Below are 20507 nucleotides of genomic sequence, written 5' to 3'. Positions count from 1 at the left end.
ATATATATTCAAAGGAGCCAAGATGCAAAGCGAGGTAGCTGCCTTCACTCCTTGCGAAATTGTTGGATCTTACTGGTCCACAGGCACCACAGTCACAAACCGAGGAAATGTGGTTAGTAGGAAAGATCCTTCACTCCATCTGTGCAGGTGGATTCCCTGATAACTCAACAATGCTTTTTCCCCAAGGTCTTCCTCCATCATCTACAATAACTACAGCCCTTTCCACCTGGCCAAACAAAGAAAAGCCTTTGTCTAGAAGTTCACTGGACATGTACTGAAGAAGTCTGGGACTGTAAGGGACACACTGTGGCAGGCACAGCGCACACACAGCTGTTTTGCAAAGAGAGGCATATTATTCAGCTCCACTTTGGCAATCTCTGCAAGGGTTCTTGTTTCCAAGCAGATAAAGCCAAAGCCTTTATCCTTATGAGTGAAAACTTCTCCTGCTTTACCATATTTCTCATAGTTTTATTTCCTCTTCATTGATATCAGGGGGAAGACTGCCCACAAAGAGGTGGCTATATTGGGTAAATGTCTTCTCTCCTGGTTTCCTAAAATTCTTCAGGTCAATAGTCAAACCTTCATTTTAGCTACAGGCCTGTTACCATTTGCAGGTATTGGTGGTGACAGTGGCGGCTGCTGCTCTTGCTCCCTTGGAGTATGGTTCTGCTTCCCCAAGTTAAAGGTCTTATTGTTCTGCATTTTTATACCCTCAACTTGATTGAAGACACCAAAGTGTCTCCAGTCCTAACTTTGACTTCGCCAATACCAACAGTCCTCTCCACAGAGTAACTCCAGATTAGCATTTCTACATAGCATGACGAAGTAATTCTCAGAGTAAATGCAACCTGCTATATTTCTTTTTCTTTTTTTTTTTTTGGCTTTTGGCTGGGCTATTTTCTGTGGTATCAGTATTATCCTAAATTTGCTTGTTTTGGCTAAATCATAAAAGTTTTTTATGTTTTGAGGATTCAATTAGAATCTGACAACAGAATAAAACTACGTAACTGAGTAAACACCTTAGTGTGGAAAGAATGAGATAAAGAAGGTAGAGAACATATGATTGTGTCTTCTGAGATCTCATTGCACATTTCCTAAATAATAGAAATAAAAAATATTTAAAAATCAAGAGAAACTTTAGAACACCTAAGATGAATGTGTCTTGATTTTCAAAAGTGACAGAGAAGACAACTTCCAGAAAATGTAATTTCTGACTACATTTTCTCACTAAAATTTGAGATGGTCTAGCATGGTTATTCTCAACCCAATAAGCTCAAAGTTCTATAAACAATAAATATTTTATTTCTTATGCTATCCAGAAACATATAATCATTAACCACACTGTCAAAAAATAAAGATAACACCTTCAACTATCAACATAAACAAAAATTAAAGGACCTTATAGGGTACTTTAATAATTAAATTGGTAAGCTAGCACCATGTTATAGACATAGCAGTCACATACTGTATTTGCTTCTACTTATAATGAATCTGTTGTAATTAGGACAAATTGCACTCAGAGGCTGACATAGGATTCACAGGAGAATCACAAGTTCAAGCCTGGGCAACTCAGCAACCGTGTCTCACAAAGAATGGGCTGAGTACGTAGCTCCAGGTAAAGACCCTAGATTCAATCTCCTGCATAACACACACACACACACACACACACACACACACACACAAATACACAGACACAACACTTTTATTTTGACATTGACAATTTTAAATTAGGGCTTTCTTAGAACATTTGAACATATATAAAAACAATGACTATAAATGAGATGACAACGAATATAGATGACACAACAGTTAAATGTGAAAAATAGTTTGACATAGTTTTCACAGTGATGAACAACTCTTAGTAAAATTCTTAACAAAAAAGTATAATCCCTTCTTGTAGTTGCACTAGCAGAATCAGTGTATAAAACTATGTTCCCAACAGTTTGCATTTCTAAGCAGTTTATAATTAAGAGGTAGGATGAAGTAATCATAAACAGGCTTTACTGACATTGGGGCTTGGATCCAGGGCCTCATGCATGCTAAACAAGTGCTCTATTGTTGAGCAACATCCCCAGGCCTCTAATTATTACCCTATTTAGCTTTTCTCAGTATTTCTCATTTGCTATTTCATAGGAAAAAAATAAAGGGCATTCCTTTCCTAAATCTCAAAGTAAATGATATTTGTCTTTCTTTCTCTTCTACTTCAATAGTGCCACAATTCTTTCTCATGGCTAAATTGTACAAATTGTTCTGTGCTCTCTTGCTGCTTGTTGCCTGTCTATCCTTGCTCCAGTGCTTGCCCTTTCTTCTTCCCTTCGTGACCAAATTTTTTAAAGAATAGTCTATATTTGCACTGCTGGTTCAGTTCTAATGGGATATTCAGTGCCATATATTGAACTTTGAAATGTTCCACAATGTACTTGTTATTCAGTAAAATAAAATAACAATTAAAAAAATAAACAACCCTTACTGCTACACTAATGTCTAGTGGGAGATATAAAAGTCATTCAGGCTGCAAGGTAAGTCTTCATTGTGTAGGACTGGACTGTGCCTAGCAAGAGATGTACAGGATTCCTGATGCATTTCTCATCACTGCAACTCAGGATTATAACCCTCTTTAAATATTATGTATGCTTTCTGTGAAAGCCTGAGAGAATGTTTTCTCTCCATGTGACTAATTTTATCCTCTAGTATTATAGATGTAGGACAGTACTGTGTCACCTCTGTGAATGTAAAATATCTTGTACCTGCTTTACTGTGTGTTATAGTGACTGTTTTATTAGAGCTGCTATTAATGGTATTACTCTAGAATGTTTTCTTTACAGATGATGATTAAGAAGCTAATAAAAAATGATATACTAGCAATGGAAACAGAACTCTGCTGTTTTCTAGGTATTTTTTTTTTAATGGACTTTGCTAATTGTTTCTATAATTTTGTTTAGATGCTTGAAAAATCTGGAAAAGCCATTGTTGCTATTCACACCTAACAAAGCATATTGCTATTATTAATATATATATAAAATCTGATTTTTGGAAACATTTAGTGTGCTCTCAATTTTGGAAAAATTGATCCCAGTTTACCAGACTGAATTGGCATTGTACAGAAATTAAGACATATTTGTCTAGAAACATTAATTTTTCTCCATTTGTACAGGAGTAATGCACTGATTAAATATATAAGATCTTAATTATATGGGTTTGACTACAGAAAATAATAAAGTATTCACTCCAAAAAAAAAAGTATTATGTATGTCTCCCAAATTGCCTTTAGGTGGCAATGTTATCCTTGTTGTGGCTGTATGAGGGTGCTTTTATAGCAATGCCTTGTACATAAAATTTTTAGAAAACATCTTAAAGTTCTGCTTATGATCATCTCATCTTAGAAGGCACAAAAAGCAGGGACTATACTAATATTTAGCATTAACTCAAGGTATCAGTTATGTTGACTGTTTTCATTTAAATAGTTTAAAAAATAAATTTCAAAATAAATACATCAAATAAAAAACCAAAATAAAAATACATCACTGGTCACTATAATTCTACCAAATATTTTACTTTATCTGCCTTAATAATTAAAGCATCTCAGCTAACAATAAAAAAGTCTTAATTCTCTCAACTGCCTTGGAATAAATACAGGCCAAGGAAGATGAGTACAAGCCTTGGGACATATTTAATATATCAATTTAGCTCCCAGATGGGGATTCTAAATGCACTGTGGATGAAGCCTTAAGACTGCATCTGCCCCTCTACATAAATTCTATTCAACAAGTTAGGAAAAACTCTAACTACATCCCCAGGGACACACCTTTCAGCCATCTTGCTACTCACCCTGACCTGACACTCCCTGGTTCAAGTGTTCTTGTTGCCTTAGCCTTCCCAGTACTATTGACCAGGCCATACTAGAAAAAACAAAACAAAAACTTCTTTAATGGGAAAGGATCCTACCCTAGACCTAGATGTAGAATATAAAGGATTGCTTTGGCCTTGAAGGTACTTCATACTTGTCCAAAATGCACAACAAACAGGTTTATTTCCTTTTTGAAACTTGTAGATTTTTAAAAATGGAATCCAAATATATAGTGTTAAGGCACCTAGTCATGGGTCCCCTTCCCCCGTCCCAATTCCGATGTTTCCTGATGCCCCAACCACAACTGTACTACAAAGATTTAACCTTGACTGCGTCTGGCTGCTTAGGCATACAGCTTTGTTTCTGCTTGCTTCAAGGACTCTTATACTTTGTGCCCAGAACACCCTGGTCCAGCCAGGGACACTCTATGACTCCCCTTCCCCCGTTCTCACATGCTCATTGCTCTATAAAGTGCCTGCCTCCCCAGTCTTCGCTGCTGTTCAAGTCCACTGAGCAGCACAGCAGCTAGGCTGCTGTCAATAACCGCTTCTTTTATGCCACCTAACATGAGTGTGGTCTTGTGTGGGTCTTAGGGTGCTTTTTCCTGACAGTTTTCCTGCCACATAGTGAATGATACATTTCTGATAAAGCTCTTTGCGAATTTAGGAACCAGTTGTGCTTTCATTACTCATTTCTTCAAGCCATTTCAATATATTTTAAATAATTTGTGGCTCAGACTCGCAGTTATCTTCCTGTTTCAGCATCCCCCACGCTGGGACTACAGGCGTGTGCCACCATGCCCGATTTCTGGGCTGCTACGGCGCCCCCAGGATTCCGGGCCACCGTGGCGTGCAGTAACAGGGGATCGAACCCAGGTCCTTGCGCTTGCCAGGCAGGCGCTTATGCCACCGAGCCATCTCCCCAGCCCCAAGCCATTTCAATATTAGTGGGGAAAATTAATATCCAGCAGCATGCCTAATGGCATCTCCCTTAATTCTGGGAGACTGGCTTTCTGAGCTAGGCACGGGTCCACAGGTACCAAAATGTAAATCACAGCAAGAGAAATTAAGGGAAACGGATGTCGTTCTCATCCGAAAGTGGTCTGGTTACATTTAAAGCCTTTGTAGCCCTGGAATAGCAGAGCCTAAAGTAGGTCAGAAATGGACATTTTGGAAAGTAAAGAAAGATTAGCTGCCCCCTTGGCTCCCGAGGTCGTGCCCGTGTGGCCACCCCCTTTCCTGAGAAGTTGGGGAAAAGCAGGAGAGACAATGTAGGGCCTGCCGTACGCACCCTGCTCGCGTGGAATCCGCACCAGGCAGTCCACCATGCCTTTGTACCGCGCCTCGGGGCTGATCTGCTTGGACGACGCCTGCACCTGCAACAGCAGCTTCACCCGCTCGATGGGCGCCACGGCCGTCTTGGACACAGCCGCCGCGACACCACCAGCCAGCAGGTCTTTCCCAAAAGACGCAGCATCAAACAGTCGCTTTTCTGCCTTCTTCTCGGGCTTCTTCTTAGCAGGGTCCCGCTGCATCGTGAGGCGATGAATTTAAAATCCCCACAGGTGTACTTTAAAGCGAGGCCCAGACGCGGATTACGGAAAGCAGGAACCCGCTCGGCTTCGCTGTTTCCTGGCGGCACAGGGGCGCTAAGGACGCTGGGAGGTGCGCCCGCTCAGCAGCCACGACCCCCTGGAGCTGCGCAGGCGCGTCCAACGGCCTTCGGCCCTGCCTCCTGACACGTGACTGCCGGCACGTGGCTTTGGCCTGGTGGATCCTAGGGGCCTCTCGCACACGCGTACTCACGCACGTACGCACGTGCGGAGGCACGGGCTCCTCTGCGTGAAGCGGTCTGCGTGAAACGGAGGGGCGGAGGAGGAGGCTCCAAGCCAGAATGGCGCGGAAACGGCTCAGAGAATGGGTTGTGTGTGAGGAAATCAGCAGTGGAAACTGGGACAGACCAGTAAATCAAGTGAATGGGAATAAACAAATTTGATTGTGACCCATTTGTTTCTTCTTGGAAATCACATCATCTTTTCTTTTATACTGTTTCCTTCTTTCTTATCCCTATCCTCATCTCTTGTCCCATTCCTATTTGAGCATTTTCTTCCTGTTTCATAATACCTATTGTACATTCTGGCCGTTTTTCACACTTTCAGTTTCTCACACCGCAGAAACGCTGTAGTATTTACACAGGTGTGCCCAACATATTTCACTTAGGAGAATGGTCTCTAGGTATGTCCATTTACCAAGAAATGTCTCCAGTGTATCCCTCTTTATGGCATAGTAGTACTCCATCCTATAAAAACCCCACATCTTTATCCATTCATCAGTTGATGGGCATTTGGGCAGTTTCAAAGATTTGGCTATTACAAATTATACTGCTTACAGTAAATATTAGTGTGCATGTATCCCTAATATGCTTTTCATGGGAGGGGGAGGAAGATACCAAGGATGGGATTAGCTGGGTCAAATGAACTTCTAGTGCTAGTTCTAGTGCTTGCAGCAGTCTGCACTCCCACCAACAGTGGAGAAGGATTCCTTTTTCCCCACAGCTCTACTAAAATCTCATTTAATGTAGCAGGGATTATTGTCTAGACATCTTGCTGCTACCCCGCTAGGGTAATTCATCCTGTTCCCTCCTTTTTTTTTTGAGACAGGGTCTTGCTACGTAGGCCAGGCTGATCTAGAACTCTCAGTAATCCTCCTTCATCAGCTTCCACCAACTGCTGAGATTACAGACGTGTACCACTACACCAGGCAAGTATGTCATAGTATAACCTTTGCAGTGTTGTCATTAGCAAGAAAACTCCTGCAGGCCAGGATTCTGTTAAAAGCAGTTGGCAAGTTCTGTTCACATGTATTATATTTGAAGCTGCTTCCTTTTCACAGTGGCTTATTTTATTTTTTTAACTGGTGTTTAGGATCTTAACTTGTGTTTAGGATCTCTGGCCTGCTAGCCAGGCAACTATACCACTGAGCTGTATCCCCTGCCCAATTTGAGATAGGGTCTAAGTTGTTTAGGCTTGCTGGAATTTGTGATCCTCCTGCCTCAGCCTCCCAAGGAGCTGGGATTATAGCATGGACTATTGTATCTGGTTTATTCAGCTTTTAATTGGTTTTTAAGTATCTTACAGTTTTGCATGTTTTTGTCAAATGAATCATTATGAACCAATTGCTTAAGTCATCATTCCTAATATTAAAAACATTTAACCTACTGTACTGGCTTCACAGAGCTTTGTGAAGTCCACAGCAAATTCCAGAAATGTCAATCTTTTTATGTGCAAAAATCTGAAAAGTGAAAACATTCAGTTTCCTTTAAGGCAATCTGAAGCATTAACAAACACACAAGGGAAAATCTAAAGGGGAATTAATTGACTCAGGTAAGACTGAGTGCTAGGAAGAACCATTTCTGATTACAAGGAACGTAAGTATCTCTAAGGACAGAAATGTTCATTCTCCATCCCTCAAACCCCCACATTTGACTTGATGGTCAACATTGTAATATTTTGTGATGTTAAGCTTAATTTATGACATGTGTTCACTGACAAGTCACTGAGAAGTGAAAATAAGTAATCAGAAATGAAGTTTTTAACCTTAGGAAATCTGAATCTGCTCTTCAATAAGTGAGACTGAAAGTGTTTAATTTGCTACATTACGTTTTGTTTACTGATTAACAGGAGGAAAAAGCCCTAGCATTTATGTTGATACTAAAACAAAGTATAATCTGAGGGTTTCTGCCATATTTATTCATTTCTGCCAGAAAACAGCATGGTTAAGTTTCCTCACATCAGGGCTGGGGTCTCAGAACCTCTCCAGTAGCCACACTTTCTACCATACTTCATCTCCCATTTTATTGCTTCATTAATTTTTTTCTCTTATTTATTTATCTTGTCTGTTGTCTGCCTCTTCTATTGGAAGATAAATTCCATGAGGGAAGGAATCTTTAGCCTTATTTGTTCACTGCTGTATCTTCAGCAACCAGAGCAGTGCTTGGTAGAGGGGAGAAATTCAATATATATTTGTTGGAAATATGCATGAAAAGGCAACACAAATGCAGACAAGCCTCCAAACTATTTTATTTAAATCTATCAACACAGTATAAAAATAGCTTTAATTATATAGAATATAGACATATACTCTACAAAATTAACTCATTTCATGGTTTGGTACATATAGTTAAGGTTTAATACCATTTAATGTTTTAAAATAATCAAAACATAAATCCTTGTTTTCAAAACTGGTTAGTGATGGATATAATTTCTTAGTTTCTTCCCAACACACTGTACAGCAGCAAGTATGGTTTAGTTGACTCCCTTGGTTTCCAACAAATATATAGCTAATAACAATAAATAATAGTAATAGCTAACACTTTTTTAGCACACAATACAAACCAGTCATTAGAGAGACCACAACAAATAAGAAATAATGTTGAAAGAATTCTCCATTTATATTAGAAATAAAAGGCAAGTAGTACAGAATTATTATCTTGTAAAAAAAAAAAAAAAAACCTATTATCTTGTCAGTATGCATCATGCACTGAGGCTGGGAGGTGAAACAAAGCCATTACCTGCCCAACTGGGTGACCCAGCCTTACATACTGATCAATTGTTGATATTACTCCGCAGTACTCTTCTCTCAAAATGGTGTTAGGGATTGAACACTGGACCCAGAGCAGCCTGATTTGGTGCTACCACAAAGACATACCCACAACCCAGGGCACAACATCACAAGGAGAGAGACACTGAAAAACAAAAGTGGTGGAGATAACCATCCCTGCCAAAGTGACCGCAAAACAAAAGACAAATTATCATGAAAAAACAAGGCAATAATTTGCCTCCAAAAATGTGTAACTTCACTGAAGTGGATGAAATTCCAGACAAAGAACTTAAAGTCCTAATAGTTAAAATGATCGAGGAGATCAAAGAGGAAGTGCTGGAAGCTCAAGTACTGGAGGCATGTAGATCTCAAACAGACATGACCAGAAAAGAACTTTGCCACACACATCACACTCAAAACGCCAAAAATTCAGAACAAAGAAAGAATCCTGCAGTGGTTAAAAGGAAACACTAAATCACTGTTAAGGGCAAACCCATCATGAGAACAGTGGATTTCTCAACAGAAACCTTAAAGGCAAGGAAGACCTGGAGTGATATATTTCAAGCCCTGAAAGAAAAAAGATAACTGCCAAATCATGTAACTATGTCCTGGGAGGTATCATTCAAAACTGAAGGCCACATAAAGTCCATTCCCAACAAGTAAAAAACTTAAACTTAGGATCACAAAGCCAGCACTGCAGAAAATACCCAGGGCAGCAGTGGTGAACGTGTGGGAGACGAGGGCCCCAACTGCAACCCAAACATTTATCAGCAAGTGCCAACACTGCATTTAAGCCTTAGTATTGAAATTTTAGTTTTAAAAAACAATTCATATGTTAACATCTTTTGCCTTGAAAGAAAAGCAACACACATGCCATAGGCTTGCCACCACTGACTTAGGGAAATCCTAACCAGAGAAGACAACCACAACCACAACCACAAGAACTGGGGGAACAGATGACAATCATAAATGAATCAAACACTAGAACAACAACCAAGTGACAGGAATTAGCATATACTTTTCAATAATAACATTTCACGTAAATGTCCTTAATCCTCTAATTAAAAGACAGACTGGCAGACTAGATGAGAAAACAATACTTACCTATATGGTGCTTAACAGAAATATACATCATTGGTAAAGACATACATAGACTAAAGTGGTAAGATGGGCTGGGGAGCTAGCTCAGTAGAATATGCACTTGCCTGGCAAGTGCAAGGTCCTGAGTTCAGTCCCCAGTACTGCAAAAACAAACAAACAAAAAACAAAACAAAAAAATAAAAAAATAAATTAAAAAAATAATAAAAGTGGTAGGTTGGAAAATGACATTCCAAGCAGTTAGAAGATGCAAGCAAGCAGAAGTAGCCATACTTACACATAACAAAGTAGATTTCAAATTAAAATTGGTCACGAAAGACCAAAAGGCCTCTGTACACTAGTAAAAGGAGTAATTCACCACAAAGAGATGACAACTATAAATATATATGCACTGGATGTTGGCACAACCCCACTTCACAAAGCCAATACCACTTGACATGAAAGGACAGACAGGTAGCAGTAGAATCTACTGAGGGACTGAAATATCCTACGCTCACAAACACGCAGAACAACCAGACAAAGGACCTTACAGTTAAACTACACTTTGAGCAAATGGATTTAACAGATATGTACAAAGTGTCCCACTCAACAGCAGCAGCCTACACACTGTTTTCAACAACTCACAGAATTTTCTTCAAAACAGACCATATTTTAGCCCATAATGCAAGTCTCAAAAACTATTAAAAGCTTCAAATTATCTCATGGATCCTATCAGATTACAACTGAATGAAGCAAGAACCAATAGCCAAAACAAAAAATAAGGTAACAAACCTGAAACTTCACAAAAACATGAAAATTGACTAACATACACTTGAATGATAAGTGGGTCATTGAAGAAATTGGGAGAAATAAAGAATTTCTCACCATCAAGTTATAATGGAAACACAACATACCACAATCTATGGAACACTGAAAGCAGTTCTATGAAAAGAGTTTACAGCTAGAAGTGCCAGCAGTAGAAATTCTGAGAATGCTGCATCTCAAGGTCCTAATAAAACAAGAAAGAACAAACCCCAAACCAGCAGAATGGAAGAATAAAGATCAGAGTAGAATGTAATGAAATAGACTAAGTTACAACCGCCACCACTGAAATCCAGAAGATTATTAGAAACTATTTTGAAAACTTACATGCCAATAAATTGGAAAAAATTAGAATGATTAAATTCCTAGATTCATTTGATCTACCTACATTGAACCAAGACTGATAAAATCTAAGTAGACCTATAACAAGCAAATAAGTGTTTGTTACTGATGCACTAATAAAAACACTATCTACCAACTAAGAAAAGCTTAAGTTCCGAAAGATTTACTGCTCAGTTTTACTAGATCTTTAGAGAACAAACACCAGTGTACCTCAACATCAAGCTTTTCTGAATATTTTCTACAAAGTATTTTATCTGGTTGCCACATAAAAAAATCAACAAAGAAAGAAACTAAAGACTAAAACCCTTGATGAACAAAATGCAAAAATCCTCAGTAAGCATCTTGCAAACAGAATGCAACAGCACATTTAAAAGATCAAACATTATGACCAGCTTTATCACAGAAAAGCAAGGATGGTTCATATCAACAGAGTAAAGAATTCAGAAATCACATAATGATCTCAATAGATGAAGAAAAGGCTTTTGATGAAATCCTACATTCCCTCATGATTTAAAAAAGAAGCCTTGCAGAAAATAAGTATACAAGGATTTTTCTCTCAAATTGGTAAAACCCATATAGTAACAAACATATGGCCAACGTCACATCAAACAGGAAAAGACTGGAAGCATTTCCTCTGAAATCGGAAACTGTCAAGAGCACAGATGTACCTTCTTAGCACCATTGTGCAATACAGTACATGAAACTTGAGCCAAAATGGGAATGTAAACTCTTGAAATCACCATGGCCAGTCCCCAAAAGACAAAAAATATAAATACCACTGATCCAGCTCCACAACACCTGGGTACGTTCTCAATGAATTAAGGCATCCCTATTTTAGGGTGGAAGAGTTCACAAATGCTAAGCTGTGGAAACAGCCCAGCTGCCTGCTCACAGATGAACGGGTAAAGAATGTGATATATAGACACAATAGTAGTTATCTGCCATGAAGAGGAATGAATGAGGTCATTTGCAAGAAGATGGATGGAACTGGAGATGATCACATCAACTGAAATAAGTCAGACTTACAAAGTTACACATTACAAGTTTTCTTAAATGAGAAACCTAAATAAACAAATAAATGAGAGAATACCGAATTAGAATGCAGCCTTGGCTGGAGACAGGGGAGAGGATGAAGAGAGAAGGAAACAGTGGAAGTGAAAATGCAGGGGACTGTTACAAATGTGCACCAGTTTTCCAGGAGGAACATCCTGTTCCCTATCAACACGCTCTAATGAAAATGATTTACTCTTCTAATGATCTATCAGAGTATAAAATCAGGGGCTGGGGTGGAGCTAATTAACATTAGCGATCACAGGAAATGAATGGTGGGACTGGAATTTATCATTGTGTCTAGACTCTACATGATAGACACTGTGACAGGCACTTTAATTTCTTCAGTCTTCCCCATTTCTAATTAGATACTGCACATGAACCAAGTTTTTGCAGATAAAGAAACATCAGAAGTCATAAATTGCTCAACATCACCCAACTAAGAGTGAAGAACAGTGTTGAATCTGAGTATTATCTGAATCCAAAATTCACCTCCTTGAACACAATCTTGTGAGTAAAGTTATTAGATGGGTTGGGTAAAATGTACAATTTAAACCAATGACATAGAACCATCCCATAAATCAGACTGCATATTATATTGTACACTAACAATGTTTGTGAGCTATAATTTTGAAAATAAAAATAATTTAAGGTAGAGGAGAAATCATGATTTTTTTTTAAAGCCTCAAATTAGACAATACTGAAAATGGTATCCAAAGCAGTTTCTTACACACATGTGGATTATAGATCACCAAATATACAATGTTAGTATAAACACTAAAATCTTTAAAAATACAAAGGTAATGAAAAGTCTTCCTAAGACACTGGCCATTTTTTTAAGAAAAGTTAGTTATTTAACTAAATTTAATATTTGCAAATTATTATTATTCCCTTTCTGGGTTTCTATAACCCGTAAAGATACAGTCTTTTGCAAATAATGTTCAGATTTTAGGAGAGTACATACAGGTTTCCACAACTGCTATTCTCATCTATTTTGTTAAGTTCCAGGTTGAATGAATGAAATCCAAATGAATTAAAAAGTAGGCTAGGAGTGGATTTTCTTTTTCAAAGTTAGGATTTAGATTTAATGCTATAAAATACAGAATAAAAATTTAAATGTCTGTATTAAAAACTATATTTAAAATGGTTTTACCTCTAGAGTTTTGGTCAAATTTCCATTCTTTTTTTTCTTAAAATTAAAATTTTGTTTTCAGTCTTTAAGAATAAACAAAGCCCCCACAGATCTAAAGCATCTTATTCTCAAAAACTATACTTTCCTGGCTTATATGTTAATAGCATCTTGAGGCTATTCATGAAGTATTTTTACTTTTTAGTTTAAAAGTCTTATTCAAAAACCACAATATATTCAAAAATCACATATATTTTCCTTAGACTAGTTCTTGGTACAACTGAGACAGTCACAAAGAAAAATAAAAATGATAATCTCCTTATGTATACAATGTTTTCAGATTTGTACCTTCAGTAGAGTTGCACAATATTTGCTTAGTTAATCTTCGTTCTTGTGTATTATGATGCTCTTTGTTCTCATCCACACAGGGGATGAGCTGATTATTTATATCTTAACAATAGGAGTTCGTGTACCACGGTGAGAACTGCTCCCCTTAATCCGAGAGGCAGTCACTAACAAGCTTCAGCGGGAAATGCTTGATGTCAACCAGTGTGAACCTGTTCCTGGGTTAATAAACTGTTCTTTCTGCCAACAAAAGGAAATCAATTTACAAGTGTAATTAATTTTTAACATGCTCATTATTTTTATACTTTCACAGGCTGGTACATATGTCAGCTGATTTACGAAGTATCCCACCATGCTTGACCTGGAGAAGCTTTAGGATCCCGAGCATTAAATTATTTGAATACATAAACTTAACATGTGAAATGTCAGCGTATGACTTCCACATGACAAGTACCTCATTTTGTCTGATATGGGACAATGTATTGTATTGACACTTGTCTGCCACTTGTACACACACAATGCAGAGGTGAGGGCAGAACACTGGCGAGATGGGCAGAAACTGTCACACCAATTTAAGAAGGAAAGCAGTTTTCAAATGTGTTGAGATAAACAAAAACAGCCCATTTAATACAAAGAGGAGCTAAAGGCAGGCACCTTCCAACTCAGGAACTTCTTAGCACACAACTAACCAAAATCTTTAGCAGGCAGAATGATCTCAAGCGCATGCGAGGAGAACAGGAGTCATTCATTTGGTGAGTAGATCTTGTTTACAGCACTACATGAGACAAAAATAAAAGGACAAGGTCTACGCCCTCAGTGAACTCATGTAGTGGGAGAAAATAAGCCATAAAATGGCAATGACACAATCATGTAATTCTAGAGGAAGGATGAACGAATAGCAAAGGTGGTAAAGTGCGGATTCACTGAAAAGCAGCACCGATGGATGGACCATGAAGCCCAAGACTTCAGCAATGTGAAATACAGTAGATGCAACCGTGCAAGACAAGAAAAAACAGCATGCTTTTGGAGAGGAGCTAGCTGATAGGGAATAGTGTACAGGATGAATTAAGGAAGTGGCAGGCTTAAAAAGGCCTTATAAGAAAGGACAGGGAATTTAGGCCTGGTTTTGTAGAAAATATAACTTATTTTAAAAAGTGTAAGCAGAACAATAAGGCTGGATTTTTTTTAAAAAAGATTTATGTTAATTCTTGTGTGGAAGATAAGCTCGCTGGAGAATGTTTCCTGATCGTTACACCAGATAGGAACCTGGTGTAGTAGTCTAAGAAATAATGAGGGTATAGACCAAAGGCAAGAACAGGAGGGGCTGTAAGAAAATATGTTCAGGAGGCACGACCATTTAAAAGGAAAAACAGATTGCCGTGTTGAACAACCAACTGGACAGCTACAGAGATAACTTTTCCTTTTGGCTAAATTGGAAACTATAAACTTTTCTTAGCACCTAATATGGTAAGTCATATAGTATATGCTTAGTAAAGGACAGATGAATAAATTTTAAAATGTAAGGCTAAACCTCCCCAGAGAAAGCCTAGGGAATGATGCGATCACCACATCAGTGTGTACTCCATACGGAACAGTCAGGCACCATTCAGGTTCAGCCAGCAACTGTGGGAAGAGCCACAGAACAAGGGACAGAAACACAGACTGCAAAAAGCCATCAACAAACACACAGCATTGATGCCAGGGGTGCCCAGGAGACAATTCTAGTGCTTTCTTATTCTCAGCTATAGGGCAAGATTACTTTCTAGTTTCCGAATCAAAATGCTCTACCATCAGAGCGCCTAAAAGTAAGGGAGTAATCAAGTTCTAATCGAAAGGTGGTGACCTGGGCTCAGGAACCAAGTTTTCATCCAGGGAAAAGGACAGGATTGCTCTACATGCTCACAAATGGGCAGGTGTAGTATGGCTACAACGGGCCAAAGAATTCACTGTACGTGGACGAGTTTTCTTATCCCTTAGGCAGACACTCCCGCAGGCGCCATCACTTTTATCACCATCTTCTTATAGAGGATTTTGAAATTAGCACATCATTTCCATAAAGAGATTTTCCAAACCCTAACTTGTTCTTACTAAAACTTTTCTCATTAAAACAGTCATACAGCTCTATGTAATATATGGATTTACCTTATACAGTCACTATATTAAGTGCTGAGTCTCTTACATATACATTTGCAAGCATATACAAACTTCTTTTACATGTTTTCATCCAAAAATATGCCACGTCAAATAAAATTTATTGGTGTTGAACACATTTTCGAAAAAAAAAAAGTGAGTAATGGATATACATTTGGCATTTTTATTGGATGCAATACTAAGCTTAAAGAAAGGTAGCTATAAAACACTGCCTACGAAAGTAAGGTGCCAATGTATTATTCTATACGAAAGTAGAAAGCATAATTTATGCAACTTTCTCATCCCTTAGGCAGCATTTCACATGTCACCCTTAAGCAATGATTCCATTTTTCTAGGGTTCAGGAAAAAATGCCTGCTGCTGGACTGATACACTCACAAAGGCAAAGTGGTTACACTGGAGAAATTCAACAACTGACTTAGGGAAGACAAGAGAAGAATAGGGGAAAACACTGTTCTTTTACAAATGAGAACAAGAGAAAACCTTTTACCCTGGGGCAGTCGAGTGAAATATGCTGAGCCTTTTATTATCCTTGGTAATGAGTAATATTAGTATTCCTTACAATAGTGCAGCCAGTGAAAAGCATAGATCAACTTTATTCTTTTCAATCATGAGGCATCCCAAAGCAGTTTTTTAAAATCTCCTGAAGTAGGCCCGCTCTGCAGAGTGGTGCAACGGCGGAGCAGTAACGCGTGCACACCGGGGGAGCAGGAGACGTGCGAATCTCATTTACTGCCCCCGTGGAGGCTGAGCATCGTGGCGGTGATGCTCTTAGCTGCGAGGGAAGAGCCGGCCTCTTTCAGACAGCATCCCTGCTGACCTATTCATCAGCAAAGTAGGCATTAAGTAAGGCTCCTTTACCATCCTTGGAACTGAACGCCTCACAATCTCGGTTGTGGTTAAGGAAAAATACAGTAGGAGTATTAGAAAATGTTAACATCTGGGATATTTTTCTGTCATTCACATAATTTACCTTAAGAGCATCAAGTATTTCAGTGGGCAGCACTGAGACACTAGAATGCTGGTGCGAAACAAAGGAAGGGCAGAGAGAGGACCACAGAACAGCTCTTCACATTTCTAATATTCCAGCAGCTGGGGTTTTTAAAAAGAGAAATTGTCCTTTTAGCCACCAAGTTTAATGTCTATGAAGATAATACTTGGACTCAAGTTATTTTGTATGAATAGCATAGCTCAATTTCAGAATGTTAACATTTTATATGGCTCAAATTCTACATAGCATTTCATCATGCATGATTTCTAATATTATGTGACTGGCATTTGCACATAATTACTTCCTGTAGAAACACTAACAGAACCATAATGTCACACAACGTGCAAAATAATTTAAGTAAAAAGGTTTTATGTGCTTAAAGTGTTTTGCATTAAAAATCTCTAAAAACAGTCTGAAATACGGTATATACAAGCAAAGTAACATAGTGAATATAATTTTTTACTATAAAGTATTTGAAATATAGCAACATCATTTAGGGAAAGTCGTTCAGACAGCAAATAACAGGCTGCATGCAGTACATCCTGTATCTGCCCATCACTTAAATTCCAAACATTCATATTTAACTGTGTAGTAATAAAAGTTATGACCAGTGATCACGCAAACATCATTGCTCCAAAACTAAATTCAAAGAGTATCGGAAGAAAACTGTCTACATAGCCAATTTGTTATCACTTGGTAGAAAACAAATTTCTAAGTTACCAAGGATCAAGTTTTACTAAAGCAAAACCAAACTTATTTTTTATATTGTCAGTTTTTAAGTACTAAACAGTTGTTCACTGGGAGCGTCTAGGTACTGTTTCTTCTGCATATACTGTCTTCTGAGAAAATGCAGCCACCCCTTAACCCAACACAAGGCAGAATCTGGCACCCACACCAGCACAAAGGCGAACTGGGAAAGCCAGACTAGGTTCTTCCCCTCTGACTCCTTTTTCCAACACAGTACCTGAAATGTAGTGGATTCTAAACACAGTTTGTTAAAGAAAATTTTAAGCACGGGAAAAAATTTATTTCAACTGGGACAAAAGATAGACTTTGAATTTGAAACTTGAATGACATTTTCAATATTTAATGTATCACAATTAAATAAGCATTAAGAAAATCTTTAAAAACCCCAAATACTATATCTCTATCTATATCTGAATAACAATCCCACAAATCTGCCTTCAGCTGAATAAAATGTTAGCTACTCTAACAAGTGAAGTATCTTTCCAGGTATGGTGAATCAGAAATGAAATAGTCACTTCAAGAAACTGTCATAGATAAAATAACTAAGTTAATCCGGAAAAAGTAAAATACTTGAAATATGTGCAACTTAGCTCATAAAATCAACATTTAAATGAATAGAAAGCTTAGTGTTGCAACCTTTGTGGGACTGACTCACGACATAAAATTTTACTCATGCAATAAATAAATCCAAACATATCATATCCAGATATGTAGGAGTCCCAAAGCACTGAATATAGAAATGGTACCATATATTTTTAAAAATATATTTTGTGCATTAAACTATGATCCCAAATGTTTATTCATGCTCACAAGAATAAAAATAAATTTAGAACAACAAATTATAATTTTTCTTATTAAGTCAACCAAATGAAACTTTCAGAAATATTATGCGATGTTTGAACAGAATTATGCCCCTTATGTTTCAAATGTTTTCTTGATATTAATTCAGAATTCATTTTATAGTAGTAAAATAACTATTATCTAACTTTTTAAATGGCAGAATTACAGTGAACATCTTGAAAACAATTTTTCAAATTTTTTTCAAAATATTAGTTGATAAAATAAGATCAATGATAAGGTGATATAAAAAGAAGCATATAAATTATCCCTACTTGTAAAAAGATAGTATTAAAACCTATGCATACAAAAAAATTCTTCAGCAAGTTTTACACTTATGGAAAAAAATATAGGGCCAGGGAGATGGCTCAGTGGAATAAGTGCTTCCCTGGCAAGCGCAAGGAAGGGCCTGAGTTCAATCCCTTGTTCCCCTCACAACAACAACAACAACAACAACAACAACAACAACAACAACAACAAAAAAAAGAAAGAAAGAAGAAAAGAAAAAAAAATACAATCAATGTAGCTAAATACTCCTACTTTCAAATAACGGTTACATTTGACAGTCCTTCTACTCCTGTTGTCTTTATGTAACTACACGAAGGAAAGAATAAGAAAAGATCCAAATATATATGAAGAATAAAACAACACAAACATATAAAAATTTCCAAATAAGTTATAATTTTTCCTCAAGGAAAGAAAAAACACAAATAACTGGTTTGATATACTTTTTGGAAAAAAACTTCACTTAGTGTTTGTCTTTTAAACATGGTGTCCAAAATCTTACCTGATCAAACTAGAAATATGAAGGTGTAACGGCACTACACACCTACATGTCCTACCCACCAGAAAAAGACGAAGCAAGGGAGAAAGAAAACCGCAGAATTGATGTTTTGTCACTCATCACTTCAGGTACATAGTGAAGAGGAACATTCATTCTGGGTTAATATTTTTTAAATGATCCATGAAAAGATAAGTTGTGTAAAATTAAAAAGATCTTAAAGTCGTAAAACATTTCAAATTATATTTTCAATCATGTTCAATAAATCTGATCAACTGAACTTGAAATGTTAAATGTGCTGTCACTATGTATTTCTAAGACTACTACATTTATCAATCACTTTATATGACATTAAATAAAGAATAAAGAAACTTAGAATACTAACCATAATATTACTATCATGAATCTCATTATTATTCTAAATTAGTTTTAATAAACTACATCTTCCTTAGTTTTATAATTTCATTACAAAACATTTAAATGAAGACAAACAGAGGTATACTTTTTTCCAGATAATTTTGAATGTATGTATATGATCATTTTATTACATGTGAAAACATTTTAAATAATTCTGAATCCTTCAAATATCTGCATGCAGATTAAGGAACCAGGAAAGCAACACTTCACCATCTCACACTGATACATTCCAACCAAATAAAAAATTACTTCCTGGGAGAAAAAAATTCATGCAATACAACTCTACCAATCTCATTTATATTTTCATGAAAGTATACACCTACATTACTATATATACTTGGGTAATTTTGCATTCATTTAAATTAGCCAATGTGTAAAATTAAATTTTTCTCTAAACATTAAGCGGTTTTCCTAGCTCTCCTTAAAGCTAGAATGCAACAATACTGCCACCTGGTGTTCACATCAAGTAACACTGAGGTGTGTCTCAAATACAAACTGACTCCTGCGGGTTTGGGTCAGAGTACACATAGAGCTTTGACAGGAGAGTGAAAGAGGAAAAAATAAAAATAGAAAAGGTCACTAGGAATCAGTGGGAAGGAAAAAACAAAGCATGGGACAGAAACAGCATTTTCTCAAGATGATTTCTGCCACATTTTTTTCTTCAATATAATTTGATTTTCTTGAATATTTTACTGACCAAAAAAAAACTAATGGTGAAATCCTTAGGGCTAGTTGTATATGTCCCTATATATAGTTCTCCCACCCTTTGTCCCTTTGTATCCTAACTCAGAATTACCAAGTGCCTAATGTGATTTACTCAATGTGCATAAGCAAATTCACTGATAGCAGTGTTTTGATTACTGTTAATGAGAAGAGATAAAGAATAAAAAAATATCAACTTCAGATGCCAAGACTGAAAAGAATTGAACATCATTAACAATTAGATACATTGGGCCACAGCGCTTTTTAATTACATTACGGACACTGCTAAAACCGTACAGACCTGGCGGGCCTGCCAGTTAGCTCAGTTGTTTAAGCGCCTACTTATGCAAACGCAGTCAAGCAGAGACAAGATAAGGTGGTGCCCACCCCAGCTCCACTTGCCTTACCAGACCTGCCCCTAAGGCAGCCTGAACCAGCCAAAAGAAATTTAAAAAACCCTTTTAAAACCATAAAGACTGGTGACACTGTTCATAGTCAAACCCCAGAAAGGTTACACATTTCTAAGTCAAAAAGCTCCCAGGCCCTGTAACTGGTTTGTTTCCTCCCAAAGGACAAAACTGCTTAAGAGTTTATTTCTAAAAAAGCAAAATGTTCTATCAACCCAAGGAGCAGCAGCGGGGCCCTGACACGGAACGCCCGGAGTGGGGGGGGG

General features: G+C 37.4%; 1 protein-coding gene and 1 pseudogene across 1 annotated transcript in view; both read right to left on the bottom strand.

Moving 5' to 3' along the window:
• Positions 1-702, bottom strand: part of LOC111817733 — a 1399-nt pseudogene extending 697 nt beyond the window's left edge.
• A 4716-nt stretch (positions 703-5418) lies between these two features.
• Positions 5419-20507, bottom strand: part of Orc5 (origin recognition complex subunit 5) — a 50360-nt gene continuing 35271 nt past the window's right edge. Inside the window, exon 13 of the mRNA XM_023719499.1 lies at positions 5419-5796. Coding sequence (XP_023575267.1) covers positions 5419-5796 — 378 coding nt within the window. The remainder of the gene's footprint in view (positions 5797-20507) is intronic.

This window comes from Octodon degus, unplaced genomic scaffold (genome assembly GCF_000260255.1).
Source record: "Octodon degus isolate 3935 unplaced genomic scaffold, OctDeg1.0 scaffold00068, whole genome shotgun sequence".
Classification (NCBI taxonomy): domain Eukaryota; kingdom Metazoa; phylum Chordata; class Mammalia; order Rodentia; family Octodontidae; genus Octodon; species Octodon degus.
The sequence above is the reverse complement of the archived record's forward strand: the minus strand, read 5'-3'. Positions and strand labels throughout refer to the sequence as shown.